General features: G+C 39.9%; 2 protein-coding genes across 5 annotated transcripts in view; one reads left to right on the top strand and one right to left on the bottom strand.

Moving 5' to 3' along the window:
• Positions 1–943: 943 nt before the first annotated feature.
• On the bottom strand, positions 944–12,970 carry nfx1 (nuclear transcription factor, X-box binding 1). The gene is made up of 23 exons (XM_079259848.1): positions 12,770–12,970; positions 11,085–12,008; positions 10,675–10,836; positions 10,315–10,392; positions 10,057–10,162; positions 8,542–8,613; positions 8,275–8,414; positions 8,078–8,177; positions 7,782–7,999; positions 7,020–7,117; positions 6,901–6,931; positions 6,728–6,810; positions 5,409–5,517; positions 5,098–5,217; positions 4,937–5,016; positions 4,587–4,817; positions 4,100–4,173; positions 3,925–4,017; positions 3,565–3,702; positions 3,420–3,486; positions 1,556–1,701; positions 1,354–1,458; positions 944–1,216 (listed from the first exon to the last, which is right to left on the bottom strand). Exons 1-23 carry the CDS (start codon positions 12,786–12,788, stop codon positions 1,141–1,143), a joined length of 3,270 nt encoding a protein of 1,089 aa, XP_079115974.1. The 5' UTR covers positions 12,789–12,970; the 3' UTR covers positions 944–1,140.
• A 3,297-nt stretch (positions 12,971–16,267) lies between these two features.
• asap1b (ArfGAP with SH3 domain, ankyrin repeat and PH domain 1b) overlaps positions 16,268–24,178 on the top strand; it is a 70,050-nt gene continuing 62,139 nt past the window's right edge. For all 4 annotated transcript variants that reach the window (XM_079259558.1, XM_079259556.1, XM_079259557.1 and 1 more), the window contains exon 1: positions 16,268–16,878. In XM_079259558.1, the coding sequence (XP_079115684.1) occupies positions 16,753–16,878 (126 nt within the window). In that variant the 5' untranslated portion in view covers positions 16,268–16,752. The remainder of the gene's footprint in view (positions 16,879–24,178) is intronic.

Here is a 24,178-nt window from a genome sequence, read left to right as displayed (position 1 = left end):
TGATCTTTGAGAGGAGTACATAAAGATTGGGGAGTAAAACATAGTTAGCAGGAAATGTTGGCCTTGGTCAGCCCTGGCTTTTCCAACAAGCCTGCGATGTGAAATACAGAGTTAATGAAGTGGTTATAGGGATCAAAATTAATACAGTGACAGAGTCAGAATCTGTGGAGAGTCGAGACCAAAATGAGGGCTAGGAAGTCTTAGAAGCTCAAAACCTTGAACTTTCTGTGAAAAAAAAAAGGGATTTTACTTGTAATTAGTCCCCTTCATGGGATCTGAAGGCAAAACTTTGGTGAAGTTTGGTCAAATATTTTACAGACATTAAAAATCTAGAAATTTCATTGATCACCAACGTGTCAAACATTTTATCATGTCATATCCAGAAATGACACACAATGAAACCATTAAATAAAACTTGGTAAACAGGAAGGGTGAATACTGAATGACAATCCGTGATTGTTCAAATTGTATTGTGTTGTGGGGGGGGGGGGGGGGGGGGGGGGGGCACACATGCTGAACTTCAGCACAGACAACTCTGCAGGATGATCATTAAAATGGTGCCTTAGCTGGAGAATGAGACCCAACATCCTTGCTTAAGTGTCCTTGAGCAAGTCAGTATCAGGCCAACCTGACCTAAAAATATTTTTATTTTCTCCAGTGGGGGAGTCTTCATAAAGTACAGCACCACATCTGGGTCATGGATGAGTTTGAAACAAAGCTTTCTTTCCTCTTTGCAGCCCTCCTGCCCACCTGTTTGGCACAGCACCAGCAGAAACAACATATTCAAAGCCTGAAAACTGCATGAAATACTTTTATATGAGCCTTAAACCAAACAGAGATGTTAACCGTAGCAACTGTATTTTGAAAGTGTGCAAATTTCACAGTTGATTTTTACATTTCTATTAAATTGTGTACAAGGGAATCAAAGAATACACAGGAGTCTGAATCAACTTTAATATCAATTCAATGTGACACATTCTCTCAGGGGACGAGAACATCTTTCCTGTGTTTCCAAACAAATTTATTTTTATAATGAAGCCTGACAAATAAACTTTAGATTAAGATTAATCCAACTGGAAAAAAGCAGTCTTGGGGCTTTTTGCTGATCCTGTGGTGTGTTGTTTTAGGCTCCTCTCTTTTTCAGTCCTGCACATCAAAATAATCTATCACAGGCTCCTCTTTAACCATCTTCGACCAGGTGCTTCCACTCGCAGGCCTTACAGGAATGAAAAAGAGAAAATTAACATGCGTAAGTGTTAGATTACAACAGATGTACCTTCTTCTTACTTAAAGAAGTCTGAATGAAATAAATCAGACAGAGAGCAGAGTCTGGAACTGTAAAGGAAGTCTTACTTGCTACTGTGCTGTTTGACATGAGCGATGGGAGGGGGGGCCCTGGTAGTCGTCTCTCGTTCTATCAGTGAAGTCAGGGTTGAATTTGGGCAGGCCGACTTCCCTCTGTGAACACGACAGATAAACATGCACATCCTCGTATCCACAATCAGTACTTTCATTTATGATACGAGCGTTTCTATAACTGGAAACAGATAAATACTTGTAGGCCGTTATGACCACGTTGCGTTTGGGCTCGCTATCGTAGCTCACGCTCTCCACGCCGTAGACCTCGGCCAGCTCGTGGATGATCTTCCGATGTTCTCTGTTCATAGGCGGGAAACAGTGGCTTCTTTTTGGCTGCTTTCCCTACACACATAAGTAACATATAATAATTAAATTTATTCATGTCTAGTCTACATGGAAGTGTGAAGGGTGTTAAAGCAGCAGGTTAAGGTGCACGCAGGAGTATGTCAGGGCATCTATTTACGTTTCAGCTTGTTGCGTATGTGTAGCCTGTTTTTGACAACATGGTCAAATTCTTCCCAGAAGAATTAGCTGCTTTTCCATCTTTCTGTCTTCTGTTTACATGTTATTAGGTGATTAACAATAATTGCACCCAAATGGTTTAAAAGAAGTTTCCTTCATTTAGCTCACATAAAAGTGTAGTCATGACTGATAGGAAACAAAATAACATTCAGCACCATCTTTTAACAGTTAACAGCAACGTTACTATTCCTTGTGTGGGTGGTCTTCTGAAACAATAACTAGAGAAGTTTTATTGACCCAGCAACCACAACTGGTTCCAGTTTAAATAAAGCTGAATGTTTAGTAACTGGGTCAAAAAGTAACCTGAGGATGGTGTAGGCTGTGGGTAGAGATCCAAAAGTTGTTCTGATCTGATGTTTCATTGGAAACAGATAAACAAAAAACAAAACACAACAAACCAAGACAAAGGACAATATGTAGCACTGGTATATATAATTAAGGAGGAAGACAAAAAAAGGAGAATATTAAATAAATCCAAAATGAAAAAGATGCTGAAGTTAATGCCACAGCGTAATGTGACAAATACAAAAGTCATAAAATATCTGAAACATCTAAAATCTAAGTAGAGTTTAAGACTCATAACGTTACAGAAGCTAAATGAGACAATACTAACTTCTACATGTCAGGTGTAAACACACAGACTGAGAGTTCAGTAGCTGGTTGAGGAGTGTCCTGCAGTACATTTACATATCTTATTTAACCATTATTTATAAGGGTACTCCCATTTAAACATGCAGTCTCATTTAAAAGAGAAGCCTATATATGTAACCTAATATGGATGTCTGTGAATGGTGAGACGAAGTAGGAAAGCAACACACACACACAGACACACACACACACACACAATAGGAGAACATGCAAACTCCACACAGAAAGGCCGCATTTCAAACCCTCCCAAGCCAATTCAATTCAACTTTATTTATATAGCGTCAAATCACGGCAATGCCATCTCAAGACGCTTTACAGACAGAGTGGAAAACATAATGAAGGCCAATTCATAACAGCCTATATAAGGAAACCAACAGATTGAGTTGAGTCCAACTCAATCTCCCATCCTGAGCAAGCACACTGGCAACAGTGGGAAGGAAAAAACTCCCTTTTAACAGGAAGGAAACCTCCGGCAGAACCCGGCTCAGGACAGGCAGCCATCTGCCTCTGCTGTGTGGGGGGAAGAGGACAGAAAGACAACAGACAACAGGAACTGCTACTCCCGGCCAGGGAGACCTGCTGAGACAGGAGACATACATGTCTCCTGAGCCATGGCTCTTACCAGCGACCTTCTTACTGTGAGGCTGTGGTGCAAACCACCACACCACCCAGCAGCCGAGCCCAAACACGATACCACATATCATGCATTTAGACATGTTCCAGTTCTTCAAGTTATTGCCGTACCTCATTCTTGCAAACCTTGGTTATGAAATATAGCCCAAAAGTAGCGAGTTCCCATAACAACCATTAGAGGGCACACCACAGTTGTTAGCCAACATATTTATTTTGACCACAAAGCCGGGAAAAATATTTTCAAGTAACCAACGCACCTTACTGGCAAGCTCAACAATGTTCTTGATCTCTTTTTCCACTTCTGTGACAAACTTCAGGTCTTTTCTGAAAGACAAGCGGAATAAAATTTCATTTCATTCTGTGGGGAGTCTTGGTAGATGTTAAGAGGAATAAGAGTCAGACCTGGCATCCTCTTTAAGGCTGTCACTGTACACAGAGGTTGAGCGAACATTGAAAGGGTCAGAAGAGGAGTCTATCTGCAATGCCTCAGCCAAACGCCTGTTTCTCTCCAAAGTCGCACACTCCTGATCACATTCGAGCCTGAAAAACATTGAAAAACCATGCTTCTTAGGCAGAATGGCATAAAACCTTGTTTGTTTTTAGAACAATTGTAAATTGACTGAATGATATAATCTATGGGTTCATCACCTGCATCATGACCAGGCTTGAGGTTAAAGCATTAAAACCTCTCCCAGCAAACATTAACATCACAATTTTTACCATTTTGGCTCTTAATCCCTAATCCCCTACTTTCCTCTCTACCTGGTCTGTTTTAGCTCCTTCTTGGTGAGGAGTGGGCCGATGTCCATAGAGTCTCCGTCAGAGAGTTTACTAGCCATGGCGATGGCTGCATATCTGCAGAGAGACAACACAACGATATCCCAACCAAAATGCACAAGAAGTAAAACAGAAACTACAGACAGAGAGCAGAGCTAACCTCTGATATGAACTGGCAGCTTCTGTGCAGGCGACAGTTTCTTTTCTTCGACCACAGTCGCACTGCAGCGCCACCTGTGAATGACGTACAAGCATGTTGCTTTGTTTGAAAGTTTGACTGAGATGTTGGGAGCAACTGCTGCGGCTGTGAAAGATCTCATTTGTTAAACTTGAGTTTCAAAAAGCTGCTACTTGCATGTTATTTCATTCAAGTTAAACATTTCTGATAGTTAAACAGTGTCTGGAAGCGTCCATAGAAAAATAAGGAACACAGGATACACCCAGCAAGGCTCTAAAATGGAGCGACAGACTGAAAATATATATATCATGAGGGATATGAGTTATTACAGTGAGGTGGGACTTTTCAAGGAGGGAAAACATGCAAAGCTAATTCCCTTTGAACCCATGAAGAGACCATCTGCACAAGTTTTGTCGCCTGCTTTTCAGCCACTGAGCATCCAGCTGTTTTCTGTGGCGGTGCGTTGTACCTTGGCTGTGCAGGTTGTTCGTGGGCAGCTGCTGCCTTTATGACAAGGAGCGGCGCATGGGTGGCCGCAGTCTGGACGAGGCAGGGTGCAGGGCTGCTGGCAGATGCCTTCTGGCAGGCACTCTTCACGGTGGCAGAGCCGTTTACAGCGATGCAATTCACATGGCAGCATCTTGTTACATGTCAGGCCACATGAAATGTCTTGCAGGTGGCAGGGAATGTTGCTACGTTGCTGAGTCAAAGAAGAAAAAAAAAAAAATTTATTGTAGGGATTTACCAAAAAAAAAAGAAAAAAAAAAAAAGAGTAAGACAGGAACAAATTCTGTGCATTTATGAGCTTTGGGGCATTACTTCATGTCTTCCCATGCACCATTTCTGAGTGAGGTATGTGCAGGGTGGACACTTGTCTTCACTGTGGCAGTTGTGAAACACTAAATCAGAAGAAAATAAAAGAAACGGCATTAAGGTTACTGTGCATGGCTTCAGTTTGAACTGGCATCACCACATCCTACCTTGGTGGTCGCACTCGTGTCTTCTTGTACACAGGTTTTTGCACTCTGGTGGTTTGGTTCCACAGGCAATGGGTGGGTATAACACACTGAGTCCACAGTGACACGTCAGCTCATCAAAACCTGCCAAGAAGAGTGGCGACACACTGGATTTAAGCTACTTAGTAACTCGGTGCCAAACACAATACCACAAAGACATAAAAATGAAACCAAAGGTGACGCATAAACCTTAAATTAGATCTTTTTTCAAGGACACCCCAACTATGTAGTCCCTGAGAGATTTGGCTCATGAATAAAATGACTGCAGGACTCACTGGACTGCCAGCAAGGCGGACAGTTTCCACGGTGACAAGGCTCCTGGCAGCGGTGGAGGCCACAGCTGAGCTTGTAGCCGCAGATCATGGGGCACTTGTGCTCCACATTCTGGATGGATGGAGACAAAAAAACAACAGTAATGGCATTATGAATGGTCTCCCTTATAGGATGCAGGGCGAAATGCAAACTCAGTGTCATTGTTGCACAAAAAGTAAAAAGGAAAAGCTGAAGTCTAGCTGGTGGAGGACAGAATGAAGTATGGAAATGAACACATTACAAGTATTTACAAACTGGACTGTCAAGAAAGTGTGAGTTTGATACATGTCTAAGAAAAAATATAGTAAAGATCTCAGACTAAAGACTCAAAGACAGAAAAATCTACAATTAAAATGACATTAAATGTGAGTTGCTGAAGAAAAACATGGAGATACTTCTGTGACCATCACCTGGTAAGAGTGGGCTTATACATCCTAAACTTACATCCACCTAAGTCAGAAATACTTTGAATAAAAGTAACTCAATCTGTTGGTTTCCTTATATAGGCTGTTATGAATTGGCCTTCATTATGTTTTCCCCTCTGTCTGTAAAGCGTCTTGAGATGGCATTGCCGTGATTTGACGCTATATAAATAAAGTTGAATTGAATAAAAGCACTAGTGTAAATATGCTGCACACCTATTTTGACTGATGGGCAATTTTCATAAGGAAAAGAACGAAAGTCTGGCGACCAAGGGCCAGACAAAGACAAAGACTCCAGAGACCCCGAGTTTGATTAAGAGGAATGAAAAAGGAATGAAAGATGAAAGAAAGTCCTTTCTCTTTTAGTTTGAATAAAGAGATGGCCATTCAATTTCCACAGTCCATCCAAACAGCCGAAAAAGGGCTTGAAATAATCTGGCATACAAAAACAATTACAAAAAAAAAAAAAAAGATTAAAAATAACCAGGTTTTACATATTGTGCACGTTTGCGCCTTCACTGCTCCTGTTAATCTCTGCTGCATTTATATTTCTGGCTTTAATCAGGATTTTTAGAAAGATCATTTACAAATTCAGGCTAACATTATTGGACCTCTCAGTGTTTCACTCAAAAAAAAAAAAAAACTAAAAGAACCATTACAAATCACAAGGTGCTCTCTCTAGTGGGTTTTATGTTTTTACAGTTGAATTTCAAGTCCAATTACTGGAGATGGAAAGCTTTATACTCCTCTAAAAGGAGAAAATCAAAGAACTAGGGAATGTATTCCAATAAAGATATTTTACCTCAACATATCATAGACTGTAATGATCCATCACAGAGTCGGATTTCATGAACACTCACCACACAGCAAAGCTCGCCACACTTGTGTCGGCCACAGGAGCGTTTCTTGCTACAACGTCTTTCGCATGTGAACACAAGCTCATCTGGAAAGTGACAGGTGTTAAACAAGACAACAGGTCAGGTATTAGAGATGTCACATGTGATTAATTCAACCTTGGTGTTGAAAAGCTCACCTTCTTTTTGGATTTCTGCACATGGAACCTCCTGAAATACAGAAAAGAAATACAACACCTTCAAATGTTTGTGGTTAAGAGAAACAAAATGTCAACGTTGTGCCAATATTTCCTCCCACCTTAGTGTTGGAGCCGCATCGGCACCTTATCGTGGAGGTCAGAGAGCACGGCCCGCAGCTGCCCTCGTGGCACAAATTGTCACACAAATGAATGATGTCTGAAACGGCAAAAGATCGTAATCTCCTTACAAACGTAGAACAATGCCCGTGGGTTCAGGATAACTCGCATCCTGTTTGTGAACACACACAATGGGCCACGGGGTAGACATCAATATAGTTCTTTTAAAAACAAAGACGTAAATACAATCCAACAGGTTGTTACAAATAAAAGAGAAACTTTTGATCTTTGTTTATTTGGCGTTCCACATTTTTTCATCATGTAGCAAGTAGCTGTGAAGCCTGCGGGCTAAAAACGTGGCTTAACAAGACATGAGGAAACAGCATGAAGTCTTTAAATATAGACAAATATTATGAGATTTGCTGACTTTCATTTCGACTGCATCTGCTTTTCTTCGTGATTCCAGGAGCTCTCTAGAATTCCATGACTGAACAAAGCATTTGTTTGGCTGAACTACTCTGTCGAACTCAGTCCAGGTCAGAGAACAGCCTCTCTATTGGGTAATTTCGACATTGTGCTGAACAGCTTTACCAATTTCACATCGTTTTCTGACATCTTTGGGGCGAGAATCAGTTCTTATTCCTAACCGGTCGCACGGTTTTGTGAGAATTCAGTTTTATTAGGTATTCAAGGATCTGTATCAGTGACAGATCAAGTCCAGGCAACACAAAGCGTCTCATGAACGAGATAAAATCGGTCCTTACCGCTGGAGCCACACGGTAGAGGTTTGTTGCACGTCTTCCCGCAGGATGGGATGGGATCAGAGCAGCTTTGTCTTTCAGAGTATCCCAGCTCCAGCAGTTTGCTCAGTGGGGTCTGACCACAGGGGCAGGTCTTCACCAGGCTTGGCGAGCGTGGGCACGGCTGGCAAGGTCCGCGATGGCACACCAGCTGGCACTGGTGAGCTTCACAATCCAACATCCTGAACAGAGAGCAGAGTCGGGTCATGAAGGGAGTTGTCTAAATGAAACAGTCTGTGTGATCTTGTGTGATGACTCACTTTCCACAATGTTTCTGACAGGAGAAATGTCCTGAACCATCAAATCCCTCTTGATCTGTGCCACACAAAACTTTACGAGCAGTTACACCACAGTAGCAAACTACACACGCACACACACAGAAAACAAACTGATGAGCTTAAATACTTGATGTCAACTCAATGTTTTTACAGCATGCTTCTGCCATTGTGAGACTCACCCTGCTGAACTTCCAGCTGGCAGGGCTGGCATGCCCCACTGTGGCACACCTGCATGCAGGTGTGTTCAGCACAGTTGAGTAAAGCCCCACACACTTTATCACACTGGAGCACCGTCGCCTGGCCGCAGCGCATCGGCTGACTACAAGGAGATGGTTCGGTCAATATTAAAGAAGGAAAACAGAAGGTAAAAAAGGAGGCTGATGAAGTGCCTAAACATCATGGAAGTGACAGAAATAAAAGCATGATGAAGATGTCAGGATAAGCACCTTGTCCTCCCGCAGATGCAGGACTTTGTTACAAAGGCAGGACACTGAGGACAAGGTCCGGGGTGACATAAGCTGAGGAGAAACACAGAAAGTTTAGGTCTGAAGCAAATTCAAAGTTTGTATGTGTTTTTAAACAATTTGGAGGTATGTGGCTCAAATTTGACAAATAAGCCATTTTGTGGAGATTCTTGAGTTCATCATTTCCTGTGTAGCAAATAAACTTGTCTCGCATTGAGTATCTTGTTTTAGACCAAGAAGACAGTCTGCTCTAACCTGCTGGGCTGACCGACCGCAGCGGGAAAGAAAAACAGTCCAAAAGCTAACTTCGTCAAACAGTCATAGAAACTTTTACTTCAGGTTGCCAGATGCACCCACCTTTTCTGTCTTTTACTCACTCATATTGAAGTTATATCCTAGTTAAGATGCACCGCTAAAGTATTTTTATGTCAAGTACTTTCTGACAAATAAATCACATAACAAGAAAGGCTGTGTTACAGCTAGCCTGTTAGCAATTATTTTAAAAAAACAATCATGGCAATTATGCTTTAAATATTAACACAAATGATTCATTTAGTTTTTCTTCATTATGACCAGTATTCACAGATTTTCTATCCCTCACCTACCGAGAACTGTACTTATTATTTTTAACATTACTTTTCTCATTTGAGACAACAGTTGGCTTTTATCTTTCAAATAACAAACTGTATGTGTAAATCATTATCTAGTCCTTTTTGACCACTCAAACGGCTTTAACACAAAAAGTCGCATTAACCTGATCAACTTCACATTCATACAGCACTTCAGTGGACTTACGCTACGCACTTTAACAACCACACAACATTCAGACCCTAATGGACACGTCTGAGACCTTATGGGGTTCATTGTCTCACTAAAGGCCACTTTAGTACACAGTCCAGGGAGGCCAGGAATCTACCAACGCTTTAGTTTACAGCCTTCCCATACTAAAGCACAGCACAGTTAATGTCAATATTTTCAAGACATGAACTATTATTATTTTCTCAAAAAAGAAAAAATAATAAATAATCATAATCACAATAATAATAATAATAATAATAATGATAATAATAATAATAATAATAATAATACAAACATCAAGAGTTAGCCAGTAATTATGATAAAATCATAAAGTTTAAACTCTGAAATATTCATTTTTGATTTCTAAATTTTCTTTAAATAAATTAATTAAAAAGCAATAACTAAATATCTTAAGAGAAAAAAACAAAAACTATTTTTTCGGGAAAAACAGTCTCGGGTTTTAATCATTACATCAAAGTAAACCAGCAACTTTCCAGATGAGAAAATCATTTACTTAAATTTAAAAAAAAAAAAAAAAAAAAACCTAAGAAAATAATTTAACTGGCAACGTGGTGCTCCGTTCTGTATCCAACAAGCTGCTCGGCGGATCTCTCAACGACTTTTGACAAATCCGATATTTACAGCTAAAACACTGTAAAACAAACCCAGAACCAGATTTCCTCTGCACACATGGCTCACATGTTACAGGGGTGTTTGCAGTCCACTCCACTCCTCTTCTTGCCACACATGTCACCACAACTGTGGGGAATCTCACTGCGCTGCCACTCGGGGTTTGTCACTTTACCTGGAAATAAAAAGAGGAACAATCCTGAATCGCTGAGGAATCACAAGAAAATAACTTGATTTCATCCTCTAACAGATTACCATAAAAAAAAAACAGAGAAGAAGTAAAAGTTGTGGGCTGCATTTATGTGCATGAATGAAGCAAACACTCACCACAGAAGCAAGCGTAGGTTGTTGGGTGTTTCATTGCAACATTCTGGCAGGCTGGACAACGCCAACCTTCAGCTGAATCTGAAACAGGTTCATGCTTTTTCTTAACATAAATAAAAGTGTATTATATTTGTCATTTGTATCAAACAATCACATATCCACTTAGTGGAAGTCTATTTAAAACACACAAAAAACACTTTTGAAAAAGCAGAAATGATCAAAAGAGCCACAGTGATTGTCTCTGTGTCGCGTAGATACCAGGTATTATACAGCTTGTTATGCTGTGAGGACGCACTGTGCTGAAAATGCACAACAGACACGAAGTAACACACAGTAAATGTGCATTGTGTTTCGCCACCGTACCGTCTGCCTGTGAAGCCGGAGATCGAGCCCATTTCTTGATGCAGTTCAGGTGAAAAACATGGAAGCAGCTTTGGCAGCTCCACACCGGGGCCATGACCCGAATGACATCACAGCACACCATGCACTCGTACTTCTCTTCGGACAGCTGTTCAATCAGACACCCTGTGGAGACAAGAGACCAAGGGCTCGGAAAACAGCAGCGATCCAGAGGAACAACAGTACTTAACCCAGACTAAACCAGTGTGGTTCAGAAGAATTATTTGCTGCTTAACTCTTTTCACATCCACACTTCCATTTTAACGTTCTCACAAATAACAGTAAAGTAAATAGAAAAACATCTTGCTGCATCTAATTCAGAGTCACTTACATAGTAATAAGGCTAAATAACAGAAACATGTGACATCAGTCACCTGTCTGTGTCTCTTTACTCTTGGGCATCTTGTCCCACCTCCCCTGGCCTGGCTTGTGGTTTTGATGGTTTGTTCTTCTCCCTCCTTTTCCCTGAAACTGTGTAGGTGGTCCTGAGCCTCGTCCAGCTTTAGATGCAGAATCCTCAGATGATCTGCCCTGGTCAGAGTCCTCCTGGCTAGCCGTACCCCTGTCAGAGCCCATTTCCTTTGACGTAGGTTTAAGTGGTTTGATTGGTCCTTGTCGTCGCTTCACATCAGTGTGTTTTCTCTGGTGATCATGCTGAGCTCTGATGCTCGACTTGACCTGGTGAGATCTTTCTGCGGTCTCCCAAGAAGAATTTTCTCCTTTGGTACCATGTGACCTGTGGCCCGTGACTGTCGGGTTGCTCTCCTTTAAATGATCACTTTGCTCTCTTTTCCTTTGCCTCTGATCAAAGTTTCTAGATTTTTTAACCTGAGCATCCAGCTCTTTACCAATCTGTTCCAAATCCTGGTTCATACTTTCTCTCCGCCAGCTGGGCCCATCAGCCCCACCCACAGGTTGTGCACCTGACTGGTAACCACCTGAATATCTGTTGCTTTCACCATACTGGCCAAAGTCACCGCCAGGTCTCTGCCACCAGGGGCCTGAGCCTCCAGGACCTCCATTTAAACCTCTATTCCCTTCTCGCCTTCCTCTACCTCTACCTCTTCTTCTTGCTACATCTTCTCCTTGGGGAATAGGATGGTGATACTCTGCATAATTTGAATTATAATTACCAAATGAGTGTCTAAAGCCCTGATTGAAATTTCCATATTGTTGGGATGTATCATAGCTATTATTACTCAGGTTTCTGTCATGATTTTGCCTGGCCCGTGCTGCTCTAGATTTGTGCTGAAGTGGTTTCTGTTGTGAGGTCTCATCTGAATTAAGGTCAGGTGGGTCTAGAAAGAGTAAAAAAAAGGTACAGAGTTACAATCCAGCAACGTCAGTAAAATCACAGCACAGCTGTACTCAATGTGGGTGCAATTCATATGGCGAGCTCAATGTTCAAGCTGGACCAAAACAATGTCAAAGTTTCTAGATAAACAGACCTTTACCCATATACAATAAATTACAAAAGGTAACCAAGTAGATATGAGAGATGAATAACTTTAGGTTTGAGGCCAATGAGAACAATTAAATGCAATGATAGTAAAAATATGCAACACTTAACTGTAGAAAGGTAAAAATGAAGTGTTATTGTTGTTTTCTCATTCATTTTATTCGTGATTCAGTGTCAGTAGCTGTAAGGTGGATAGAAAACATAAAACTATAAAAAGAAATGGCATCTAGACTATAGTAATAAGTTTAAATGATAAAAACTTGTGAGTGCACCACTTTAGCTCTTGCTATATTATCCTTGGTCAGGCGTGTAGTTAGGATTCAAAGTTCACTGTCACATGTTGTCACGTAGGTTGCAGCCTGATCTTGATGACATAACGATAGAGATCTTTTATCATAGATCATTTCAGCTAAAAGTTGTTTTTATTGTTGGCTAATGTTAGCTTGCTAAGACAACTAGCATTACAATATGTGGTGCTAATTTTGGTTATAGCCAACTACGTTTAACTGGCTATCTTAATCATTCATTTATTTCAAAAACAGAAAAGCTATTTTGGCAACTTGTAAGTAACTAAAACTATTTAAGTAGTAAAATGGTTACCTGAGGGGCCCTCAGCCATTCACTTTAAACTGTTTGATGCTTCTCCTGACGACAGCACGCTGTTTTAAGAGAGATGGCAAGCGTACCCAGACGCTCAGAGGTAGTGTTAACTTTTTCACCTATGCCCTGATTGTAAAATCTGATAGGAATTCTCCGAGAAGCGATAATAATTCCCCCCTGTCTTCAACACCACTTCTAACATGAGCTAGCTCCCGGCTAACTTGGGTAACACCATCAAGCTAACCTTGATCAAAACCGGAACTTCCGGTCACTATTATCAAAATAAAATGCATACAAGAGTATGTTCATTTGTGTAGCTTTGTGTTACAATGAATGAATGAATGAATGAATGAATGAATGAATGAATGAATGAATGAATGGATGAATGAATGAATGAATGAAACAGTAGAATTCTATAAAGTACTTGAATATTGTAACTGCCTGGTCTACAGTTTAGTGGAGCAAAGTTTTCTGTGACTATGTTTGATCAAATATTTATGGAAGTAAACCTGCTTGAGTCATTACTACCACTTACTACCTTCACCAAGGAGATTGTGGCTTTTGGAGAGTATATATTGCTAAAAGCAAGTGTCATCCCTTTACTTTTAAGTTTTGACCCTACTGGGATGCCAAGTAATTATAGCAATTAGTCACATCAGCAACCAAAAAGAACAACTAATGATTCATTTTCATCATCATTCAACATTCAGCAAACTGTATTTTTAGTCAATAACATGTCTATACACTGAAACTATGATGAAAGGTGGATTACTGATGAACATTTCATTAATTCCTAATTAACTCTTTGTTATTCGTCACAACAGAGATAAACAAGAACATAAAAGAAAACACAAAAGGAGAAATTTTGAGACATTTTATTTGATAGAAATGATGTGATAGTTTATTTCTAATTTGCTTGACCTTTTACTGAAATCAGTTGAAAACATTTGGTGGCACTTTAATTGTTGCTCAAATTAATAATTAAATAAATAAACAAACAAATAAAAAATTAAAAAATAATGGGTACCAGTAATTTTCACTGTTACTAAGCTCAGAAAATTAAAGTGCAAAGTTTTATACAAGAAATGCCTCTAATTTGTAGTTTGAAATGAACCACATCATAGGAAACTGCTAGTATGACTAACAACTAGACTAAAATTAAGTTATATTCACCACATATTTTCTATTAAAACCAATGTGATATTTGACAGTAGATGGGTGAATCTACAAATTATAAAGAATTTGGGGTGCATACATCTCGTTGGGTTAGTGTATATGCCATGGCATGAGCTTAGCCATCCAAGCAAGATTAATGGTCCACCATTTATACAGATTTTCTTCCAAAAGATGTTGCTATTCAGATAATTGTTTAGGAATGTGTAATTTATTACCACAATCTGCATGTAGACTATTATGGCAGAATGGCTCTGCAGTAAAATAGTCTGGGTGCTGAAGGAGACTGTCTGCAAGCCTGTCATGCACGGACAATATGTGATGAATGATCAAATGAACAATGTAAAGAAGACTATGCTGAACCATTGATCATAAAACCAGATAAAAATGGGAAGACATTTGACTCTCAAATCAGCTAAAATCAATTTCCTTTGTCTCAATACACTTGCAGTTTGATGTTGGAAGGAATGATTTGGAAAATCATAAACATGTGCCTGTGTCATCCTTCTATGAAACACAATGCTATATATATATATATATATATATATATATATATATATATATATATATATATATATATATATATATATATATATATATATATATATATATATATATATATGTATATATAAAATACTTCATTTTTCAGATTCAATTGTTGACATGTTGATATGACATTTTTTTAATTGTATCCCAACAGTTTAACTGTTATTTATGATAATATTTTATATAAATGATAATAATAAGCAGCTATTAATCAAAATATTTTGTCCCTAATCTATATTATTTTAATGAGATGGACTTCTCTGATCCTAGTTTCAGTACATCCATCTCTTAAAAAAACAGGAAAGACCACAAGGTGGCGCTTTATGTTTTAGTTTGTACAACAGAGTTTTCCTCTATCTCCACATCCTCTATATTTCTATGTATTTACCACACAACCCAGTATGGAAAGTCGTGGTCTATTAAAATATTGCATTCATGCATTCATAGAAAAGGAAGTGAGAATATCTGGCAGTGAATAAAAACGGCTATTAATAAGCTACTCTTTAACTGTGTTTGGTTGAGTGTGATTAACCAAATTCTTTAATAAACTAAAAACAAACAAACAAAACAAAAAACAGCATGGTATTATTAACGCCCTGCCTTTGCTGGGCGTTAATAAGTCTCAGTACTTTCATTGACGGAAAAGAAGATTATGTTACATTTGGCGAGTTCTGCATGTGCATTGTAGCCTATTTTAAATATACATATAGTATTACATACATTGTACATATTATTCATGGGCAGCTGTCTGATTATAAATTCCTAGAAAAAATAACGTTTTAAAGAGACTAAACAGAAACAAGAAAAAAGAAATTAATTTAGATACACCCAAAGACAACCAGGGGACACCTGCAGCTTTTAACATATACACTGTAGTTAATGTTACTTTCTAAAACACTCCATATGAACATTTCAACTATGTGAACTAGAGATTACATGTCCATCATAATAAAAAAAAAAAAAAAAAACTTTTGTTGGTTTGAAAGCAGACAGATGAAAATATGAGTAGCTATGTAGCTAGAAAATGTTGAAATAGCACCTTTTACTGTTACTAAGCGTCAAACTGTCGCTAAAATGTTTATTTTCTATAAATCATTGTTTTTGTTGCGGGCATACAGTCAAACGGATTACTCCGCAGTCGCAGAATCCAGATCACGCATGCGCGCAGGGGCTCCTTGTCCCCGTCAAGCAGACGAGGTGGGTGGGAGAGGACTGCGTAAAGATGGTGTGAGACGACACGAAATGAAGGAAACACTGGGTTTACTTTTCAAAATAAAACGACAAAATAATCAGGTTGCTTTGTGATGAAAAATATCTTATTTATAATTTTGGAGATGTATGACAAATATTAATTTAAGTGATAAAAGTGGGGTATTTAATTGACAAAAGTCAAAAAGTTTTTAAAAAAAATATTTTAATGAGTGTAGTAAATGAATACAGTTAGATTGAATTATCTTCCTTGTAAAGATGATTACAACCAAAATGGAAAAAAAATGACTTGGGTTTTTTTGTAGAACTAGATTGTAGATCAAATAATTTATGAACAGAAAGACATATTGCAGCGCAACGCTCTAGCCCTTTTATGCTGAAAATCTTTACCGGATACCACACATCTTGTTGCTGAAAACTTGACTCCGCCTCTCCTCAGCTCTGAGCGCGGCCGAGCAGGAGAGAGTGGCAGCGAATGTGTCTGCGGCAGCGTTTAGCTTTCTTAAAAACCGCAAACTACCGCTGAAGAAAAAAGGACCAAACCCCGCTGCAATTCCAGACCACCTCGACAGACCCTGGACTATGATAAATTTCCGACGGTGGCTGGCAACGGTGCGCTGTTTTGACGACAAGCGGCTTATTGCACATCTGTAGAGCATAATGAGGGCATCCGCTATTCTTCACGGCGGTTTCTCGTCCAAGGTTTAGTTAGACGCGGAGTGACACTATTTATAAATGTGTCTCTTTTAGACATCCTCCGAAGGAAAACACTCGCCGAGGGGACACAGCCTGCAGATATTTAGCTAAATTCATCCTCCCCCTGGAGAACAGTGAAGTCATTTGAGAAGTCACCGGAGAAGAAGACACGTCTAAATCATCCCGATAGTTTTACACAGTTTTGTTGGGAAAAATCGGCTCTGCTTTCCATCGACTCGCGCCAGACTCCCCCCCCCCCCCTTGCTTTCTATTTTTAAATCTTACATGGTTTTGTCTTTCTGAACATTCATCGCCAACCCTTCTCTGGGCATCCCCCCCCCCCCCCCTCCCATTAAAGGATGCCGGATCAAATATCGGTGTCGGAGTTTCTCTTGGAGACAACAGAGGATTACAATTCCCCGACAACATCCAGCTTCACCACCCGACTGCAGAGCTGCAGGAATACAGTGAATGTGCTGGAGGAGGTAAGGCTACGGTGTCAGCCCTCAAAGGACGAATGGATGGATGCACGATAACCCCTTATTTAAACACCCCCTCCCCTCGCAAAAAAAGAGGAAACAAACCCCATATAATTAGTATAATTAAAAAAAACTATAAAGACAATCCAACCTTGTTTCGATATGGATGTAGCGTGCTGCATGTACAGCAGAGGCTGCATTAAATGAAACTGGTGATGGTTGACAGCCTTTCAGAATCACCCTAGAGGCTGCAAATCCATTTTATGTTGCACACCAGCGCCTTAGAGATATGCAATAATTGCACCTGTTGCTTTAAAGTAGTTTTTTTTCCCATGTTGCATACACTGTTTTGTGCAAAATTTAATTAAAAAAAGAGCAATTTATGAAAAGAATTAAGACTCAGAGCCATGGTCAGTGTGGATGGACACTATTATGGTGTGCTATCTGAGGGAATCTTGCTTGTCTTTCTCGCTAGATATGTGGTGTAATAATAGTGGGGGTGGGTGGCTTTGTTGGATGAGTGCAGGGAATAGAAGGATGTGCACTCAGGCCTGCAGCTCTCTGTGTTCACTATTACATAACTCAGGGCTTGAGAGTGTGGTGCCAGGCTGAAGCAGTTTATGTGTGTGTGTGTGTTTGTGTGTCTGTGTGTGACAGAAAAAAATCCCTTTTTAGTCACTGGTAAACAGATATGACGTTAACCTTCACGCAGGCCTTGGTGCATACACAGATTTTATTATTCTAAAAAAAAAAACTTAAAAAGAAAGTCACACCGGGGGCAGTGTAATCAGGTCAGGTAGATTGGTTATGGCGCGCTTCTGTGGTTCCCACCTTCCCTGCTGCTGGCATCCCTTCTGCCATGATTAAATGGAGTATCAAACCAGGGGACTGCACACCTTCACTGTTGTCTGCTAATGCCAAAAATGTGACCTCATTTCCGAGCTTGAAACACATTCACCTGCAGACATGAATGACTTCAGGCTTGCAGCATTTAGTGTAATCTGTCATGTAAAGTAGGAGCTTTGAATCTGACACCCATCTTTCCATTTGTGCTGCATCAGGATGACTTAATTGAGTTTATCTGAATACGCAACTGTGTCGAATGCCGTGTAAGCCTTTCAAATGAGCAGGACAGCAACCAGAGAGAGGTTTTGCAAGGGAAAGAACCAGGCCCAATTCTTCCTTTTAACACAGAAACAAACTAAAACATGCAGTCTGTGCTCTGCATCTCTTCCAACTTTAGTCCTTTACAAGTTTATTATATCATAACAGTAGAAAATCTAGCAAAGCAGAGCCAGGGCTGTGTTTATTCTCAACATGGAGCACACTTTGTGTCTGCTGACTGTAACAAGAAAAAGGCTCGCATCATGAATCACCTCCCTGGCTCTGTGCCCCTGATCCAAGAGACTGCTGCAGCACAAACGAAAAACATCTGTTGGAGAGGGCCGCCATGTGCGCTGGGCTTCAGTAGCCACTCTGGAATTTTTGCAGGGATCACATGACGAGGAAGACTATTATATAGGCACCAAAGAGTGAGCAACATCCTCTTCAGTGTTTAAACACAGACAAGATGCTCTTGAAAGTTCCTGCTGAAGAGAGTTAGTCTGTTGGGGCGCTCAGACTGGGATACACCCACAGTCTTAGACAACCAGCCTAATGTCATAACTGAGTACTGCTACAGCAGAGTCTCTTTTACTGAATTTAATAGCAGTTGTCCTCAAACCCGAAGCATTCACCATTTATTTTCTCCAGCTTACTTCCTTGGTATGTTGACGAGGTAAATTATGCAAAGGTACGCTGTGAATATTTCATACTGTAACCTGAGGGGGAGATCTGACCCTGCAGGAGAGTTGTCATTCTCTGTGTGATTCCACTGAGTCATCAGGAGGCGCAGTGAGGGGAAAAAAAAATAGATGTTGCGGCATCGGATGATCTTCATTCAGCACTTCACATTAAGTATTGATGCATGTGAATGACACGATGGCATTCACAACTCGAAAGGCTCCACCTCTGAAAACTTCTCTCCGGAGCACTCAGAGATGTTGACTGTTTCTACTTGGATCATCGCAGAAATGTGCAAAACAAAGAGCAGCCAGATGGAGAGATTAAGTTTTAAAAATAACCTTCCTGCCTTGCTGCTTGAGACAAAGGAGACGGGGGCATTGTGTGTGTGTGTGTGTGTGTGTGTGTGTGTGTGTGTGTGTGTGTGTGTGTGTGTGTGTGTGTGTGTGTGTGTGTGTTTGCTGTGTGGGTGGCAGACCGGAAGCTGGCTGATGTGTCTGGCTTTTATTTAAGCTGTCATCTTTAGAGCAAAGCGTGTATTGCCGTGCTGTTGATCACACTCCGTATCCCACAGCGCGCTTGGCAGTCGAGCTGGTTGTGGAGCTCCAATGTTCTGCTGGGGAAGTTTGAGGTTCCCATTTCTTTGTCCAATGCTTGAGATTCAGCCTACTAGTTCTGCTTTCATTAGCATTAAAGCTTGGAGTTTCTCAAATGCTATCCCAGTTGAATCTTCTATTGCAAAAAAAGGACACAGCAATTTTGATCTAGGAATCTTGTTGACCGATCAGTAGGGTTAGTTGGTTCCTTTACTATAAAAAGGAATAAAAGGAAAACATTTATTTTTTTCAATGGCTGAGAAAGTTGCTGCAAATCATTCATTTTCCATTGCATTTAATTGTAAAGTAAATGACAAAATTATTTATTTTTATTTATTTAAATTTTTGAAAAAATTATTTTATTATTTTTTATTTAAATTTTTTATATTTCTAAATGACACAATTAAAACTAATTTTTTTTTTTTTATTATTGATTTTTTTTTCTTTTTTCTTAATGGTTTGTTTTTTCAAGGTGGGATGAAATCTGCTGTTTCAGGAGAAGGTGTTATTTTTCTTTGTCCAACTGGGGAATGAATTGGCAATAAAGGCCTTCATTAGTCGCAGCCTTAGAAGAAATGTAAATGTGAAGCTTTTCTCCTGTTCTGCACAGTCTGCACATGTAATATTCATTAGCGCTGTTAAATTTACCCCAAAGAGCGAGAAAAATAAACTAAACTGCTGAAAACTACTGCTGATCAGATTGTGTTTATTTATTTAACAGCTGAAACATCAAATCTCACGTCAGCCTCCACAGAAACGTGGCAGGTTCTTATTCTGAGGCTCTCCTGCTTTGTTTTTTTTTTTTCCAGATTCTCTCTAATGTAAGTTAATATTAGCAGCAGGCACTTGTATTTCCCTTGAGTGGCATGCATTGTCTGTCCCTCTACCCCACAGATGGCACTTTACGTCACTGGGTTTGTTTTCCTGAACCGCACAGAGGCAAAGCAGCAATAGAAGGGAAACCCTCACTGCATTGGCATTCCTTTGAGCATGCCTCTTACACCGCATCACATGGGCTGGACCAGAAAAATGTTGACTTTCACAGTCACTCGATTCAAGCAAGGCTGCGTTTGACCTAAAAGGCAGCAGCTTTTTATATATATATATATATATATATATATATATATATATATATATATATATATATATTTTTTTTTTTTTTTTACTTTTACATAACAGCCCTTTTAGTTGCAGCACTTAAGACTTTGATGCTGTCATAAGTTTGAAGAAAAAAAAAAGCCAACAAATGAATGAGGGATTTTTTTCCAAACCACTGCGTGTTTACATTGGAGTGTGTAGTCATCGCCTCAAGTCGTCACGCACTGTACAAGTCTTGATGACATCCCTGCCATTCATAGAGTTTTTAAAGCGTCATCGTTTATTTACAGAATGACATTTTATATGATCTCGTGAAGATTTGTTGCCCATTTGGTCGTGTAGAAAGTCGGTGACTCGTGTTCTGCTTCCTAATGTGAGTAATGCATATAAACAGTGAGGGAAATGAAGTCTAGTAAAATACTGTCAAAGTCCAAGTACAGAGGAACTCAAGAAGATTTGAGGCTGAAAAGAGTTTAAATAATTAATGCTACAGAAAGCCATTTAGGCAGAGAGAGCATTCACTTCTGGTGCTGTAAGCTTCGGTGACATTTAACTTTTCCTGTAGCGCTTTGCAGGAGGTTGGAAAAGCCACAGATTCGAGTCCTTTCGTCTGTGACAGGCAGGAGGTCGGTGGCTAGTGTAAGCCTGCCAGTAGGCTGCTTATTTTCAGTGTATTCTTCTTCTTCCTCTGTGTTGCATGTTTAACACATGAAAAACCTCCAGCAGGGTTTGGCGAAGATCTCGCTGGTTCAGTAAAATCAGTCTGCCTGTTTCTGTTGGTGGATCATTGTATGGATCTACAAAGAAGGTGCCTGTAACGTTTGCTGTCTGACAGCTGGTTCTGTGATGGACTGGCGACCTGTTCAAGGTGTACCCTGCCTCTCGTCCAGTGATTGTTGGGATAGGATCCGGCTTCCATCGACCCTGAATTAGACTAAGCTGTTAAGAAATGGATGGATGAATGGATGTCTGAGAGCTTGGATGTGGCTTTGAACCTTTTCTGTGTAGGACCTTCACATGTATGTTATGATTTTTTTCTGCGTCTTGCAAGCAGTTTCAGAAATATGTGGAACAATCTGAGCTGTGTGATGCTCTTGGTTACGCTGATGCTACTTTAGCTTTTAGCTTTGTTCTGTTGTGGAAACACAGAAGTCATAATGAGCAAATCCGATTTGTTGACTTTTTTGTCATACTTTAGTGTTGTTTTTCAACCTTCCTAATTCATTCTTTATAATATTTGGCTTTTTTTCCCCCTTTTGTTATTAAACGAGTTGTTTCCTGTCCTTTTGGGCCCAAGCTAACTCTCAACAAATCAGCATTTGACCTTTGTGATGCATAATTTCCAAAAGCTGCAAGCTATTATGATTTTGAAGGGCTGCACAGAAGCCCATCACCACTGGCTGGATACTCCAAATCCTTGACTTTGCGCAGGCTGAGATTGATGCAGATGGATACCTACACGCTACCGTTAATGAGGCTTAATAGGAATGCTGTGTTGTTGCCCATCAAACCCACCAGAACTCCAACTCATGACTTCTAACATGAATTATGATGGTTTGTCTCTCTTTCCACTTAAAGAATTAACCGGCCACACACACAACACTTGTAATCAAATAGTTTAAGATACATTTCTTGAATTTGAAGTGGATATTAAAATGTAAAAGATACAGATAAAATAATCCCTCAGATCTTTTCTTTGTAGTTACAGTGCAGTCAGTTTGCGTGATTTAAATGTGATTTCTCTCTCGATGTTCAGACTGGAGGATCTGGTCATATGACTGGGTTACAAATCAAGTCTTAAAACTTTACAGCTCCACCCTGATGATATAAAAACTTCCTCATATTTCTGAGTTTAAAACTGGATACATATGACTGTTTGCAGCAACGTTACTGGTCCTGATGGTTAATGTTACCTTTTAGCACTGTTAAACCAGTGTTTCAGATCTCCCCTCCATGTCTTAAAGCCAAATATGCAATCGCTGCTTTTTATGCCTCCCCAGATATTTTATTTTTATTGAGATGTGTATAACCTTCTGGTTTTTCTGTTTTCATTCAGCAAGGCCTGCTAACACTGCAGCAGGTGGTTGTGCAACAGTCTTCATATATGTGCATCTGTTTACCATCAGATGAGGTGGTGCTTTGTTCCCTGATTGTTCCCCCTGGCTCAGTAATCTGCAGTATTATTTAATCCTGTGATGCAAATGCATCCATGAGACTGGAGTGAAGGTCATTCATGAAGATTCTCTGAATGTCCTTGATGCAACTTGATTGTAAAGCAACTATAGTCTGCACCTGGTACACAACTAAATCGTAGTGTACACTGTTAAAAATACCCCCCTGCCTTCCTGGTCTTATCAGCAGGTATGTTTCTTTGAAAGAGGAGAGCGAAGAAAGTCAGAGGCAAATTTAGCTGAAGTGCAGTAAAACCACTGTCTCCATTTATCAAAAGGACCCCCCCGACTTTGAGCCACAGCTTGACAAGATGAGATAGGAAATGCCTGCTACGTAGGCATTTCTTATCTCTAACACTTTTTTGATTCACACTTTGGCTTGGTAAAAATTGCTGAAAGTAAACACCAAAGCAGCATTTGTTGACAATGAAACATCCAGCGGGTACTCATTAATAAATCCGCCTTGTGTTTATGTTCACAAAAGTGTTGTTTTTCTGTTCTTCAGTCCAGAGGCAGAGCAGGGAGTGAAACACTCTGGATTTATTCTACTAGCCGTCAGTGTTCGTTCTGAAAACCCAGCAGCACCTGAGGCCATATCCTCGATGACACGCTGTCATGTGAGGCTTCTGCCCCGTTACATGTGACATGCAGTCCAACAGCAGGCACTTGGCTGCAACAATGGCAGCACTGATACGAGATTAGTACAGCGTTTGTAGCTTTTTCGACTATTCTTTGTTGGAAAGTTTCCAAACTTAATGTCATAAAGCAGGGATTTTGGATGCATCACATGCACGTCTCTTTCATTTAAATGTCGAGCTTTTTCAAAGACTGGACATCTTTATTCTGTATTTGTTAAAAATTGACATTGAATTCACAAATTGGATGATTATTGTTGTTTCACCTGACATTATCTTTGTTTTAAAAATTTCCTTAGTGTCCTCATTTGGTTTGGTTCTATATTTGGACATGTCGATTTTCCCCACCAGGAAGAAGCCAGGAGGCGGTTAATAATTCAGAAGGACAGGATGAGTTTTTATCATTCTTGGCTTTACATAACAAATTTGAGTGCCGGCTATTTAAGGCTCCTTTCTGCAACATTTGCAGCTGAAGAGCACAGCTGTGTCAGCTTAAATTATTAATGAAGTTATGGCTTTTTATTCATCATCTGTCCCTCATGTCTCTAAATTCAGTGAATCACAGCGACGGGGAGCATTTTTTGTCCCTTGGCATAATTGCTTCACATCTTAATTCAATTAAAGCACAAAATAAACAAACAAAAAAGGACATTTCTTAATTTTTAATGTGCAGTGCTGAGTAAGCAGGCGATGCCATGGTGTTTTCTACCAGTAACCAGAAGCCACGTCTATGGTGATGAATACTCAGCTGAATGGTAAATCTAACGTATTTGTGGATTTGATTCAGACATTTTCTTAAAATACAATCTCATACACATAGTTTTTGTTACAAATAGCTTACTTTGAGCCAGAAAGGTCTCTAGTAGGGCTGGGTGATATGACCAAAATCTCATATCCTGATACAGCTAATTTTATATCCCCATAACAATATACATAACAATATAAAATTGTTTGTGTAATTTTGTATTAGCTATGTGTCAGATGTGCTTGGAAACGGCAGCAGCGATCTCCTTCCATCTGCGGG

The sequence above is a fragment of the Telmatherina bonti genome, assembly GCF_933228915.1.
Source record: "Telmatherina bonti genome assembly, chromosome: 20".
Taxonomy (NCBI): Eukaryota; Metazoa; Chordata; class Actinopteri; order Atheriniformes; family Telmatherinidae; genus Telmatherina; species Telmatherina bonti.
Note: the sequence above shows the minus strand (reverse complement) of the source record. Positions and strands in the feature narration are given on the sequence as shown.

What these genes read in the sequence shown, in the direction of transcription:
- nfx1 (XM_079259848.1), bottom strand. An exon ending in TCTACCGTGTGGCTCCAGCG is followed by an intron (nt 7,118 to 7,781) that starts GTAAGGACCGAT and finishes TTGCCGTTTCAG; the next exon opens with ACATCATTCATTTGTGTGAC. An exon ending in GATGCGGCTCCAACACTAAG is followed by an intron (nt 6,932 to 7,019) that starts GTGGGAGGAAAT and finishes TCTGTATTTCAG; the next exon opens with GAGGTTCCATGTGCAGAAAT.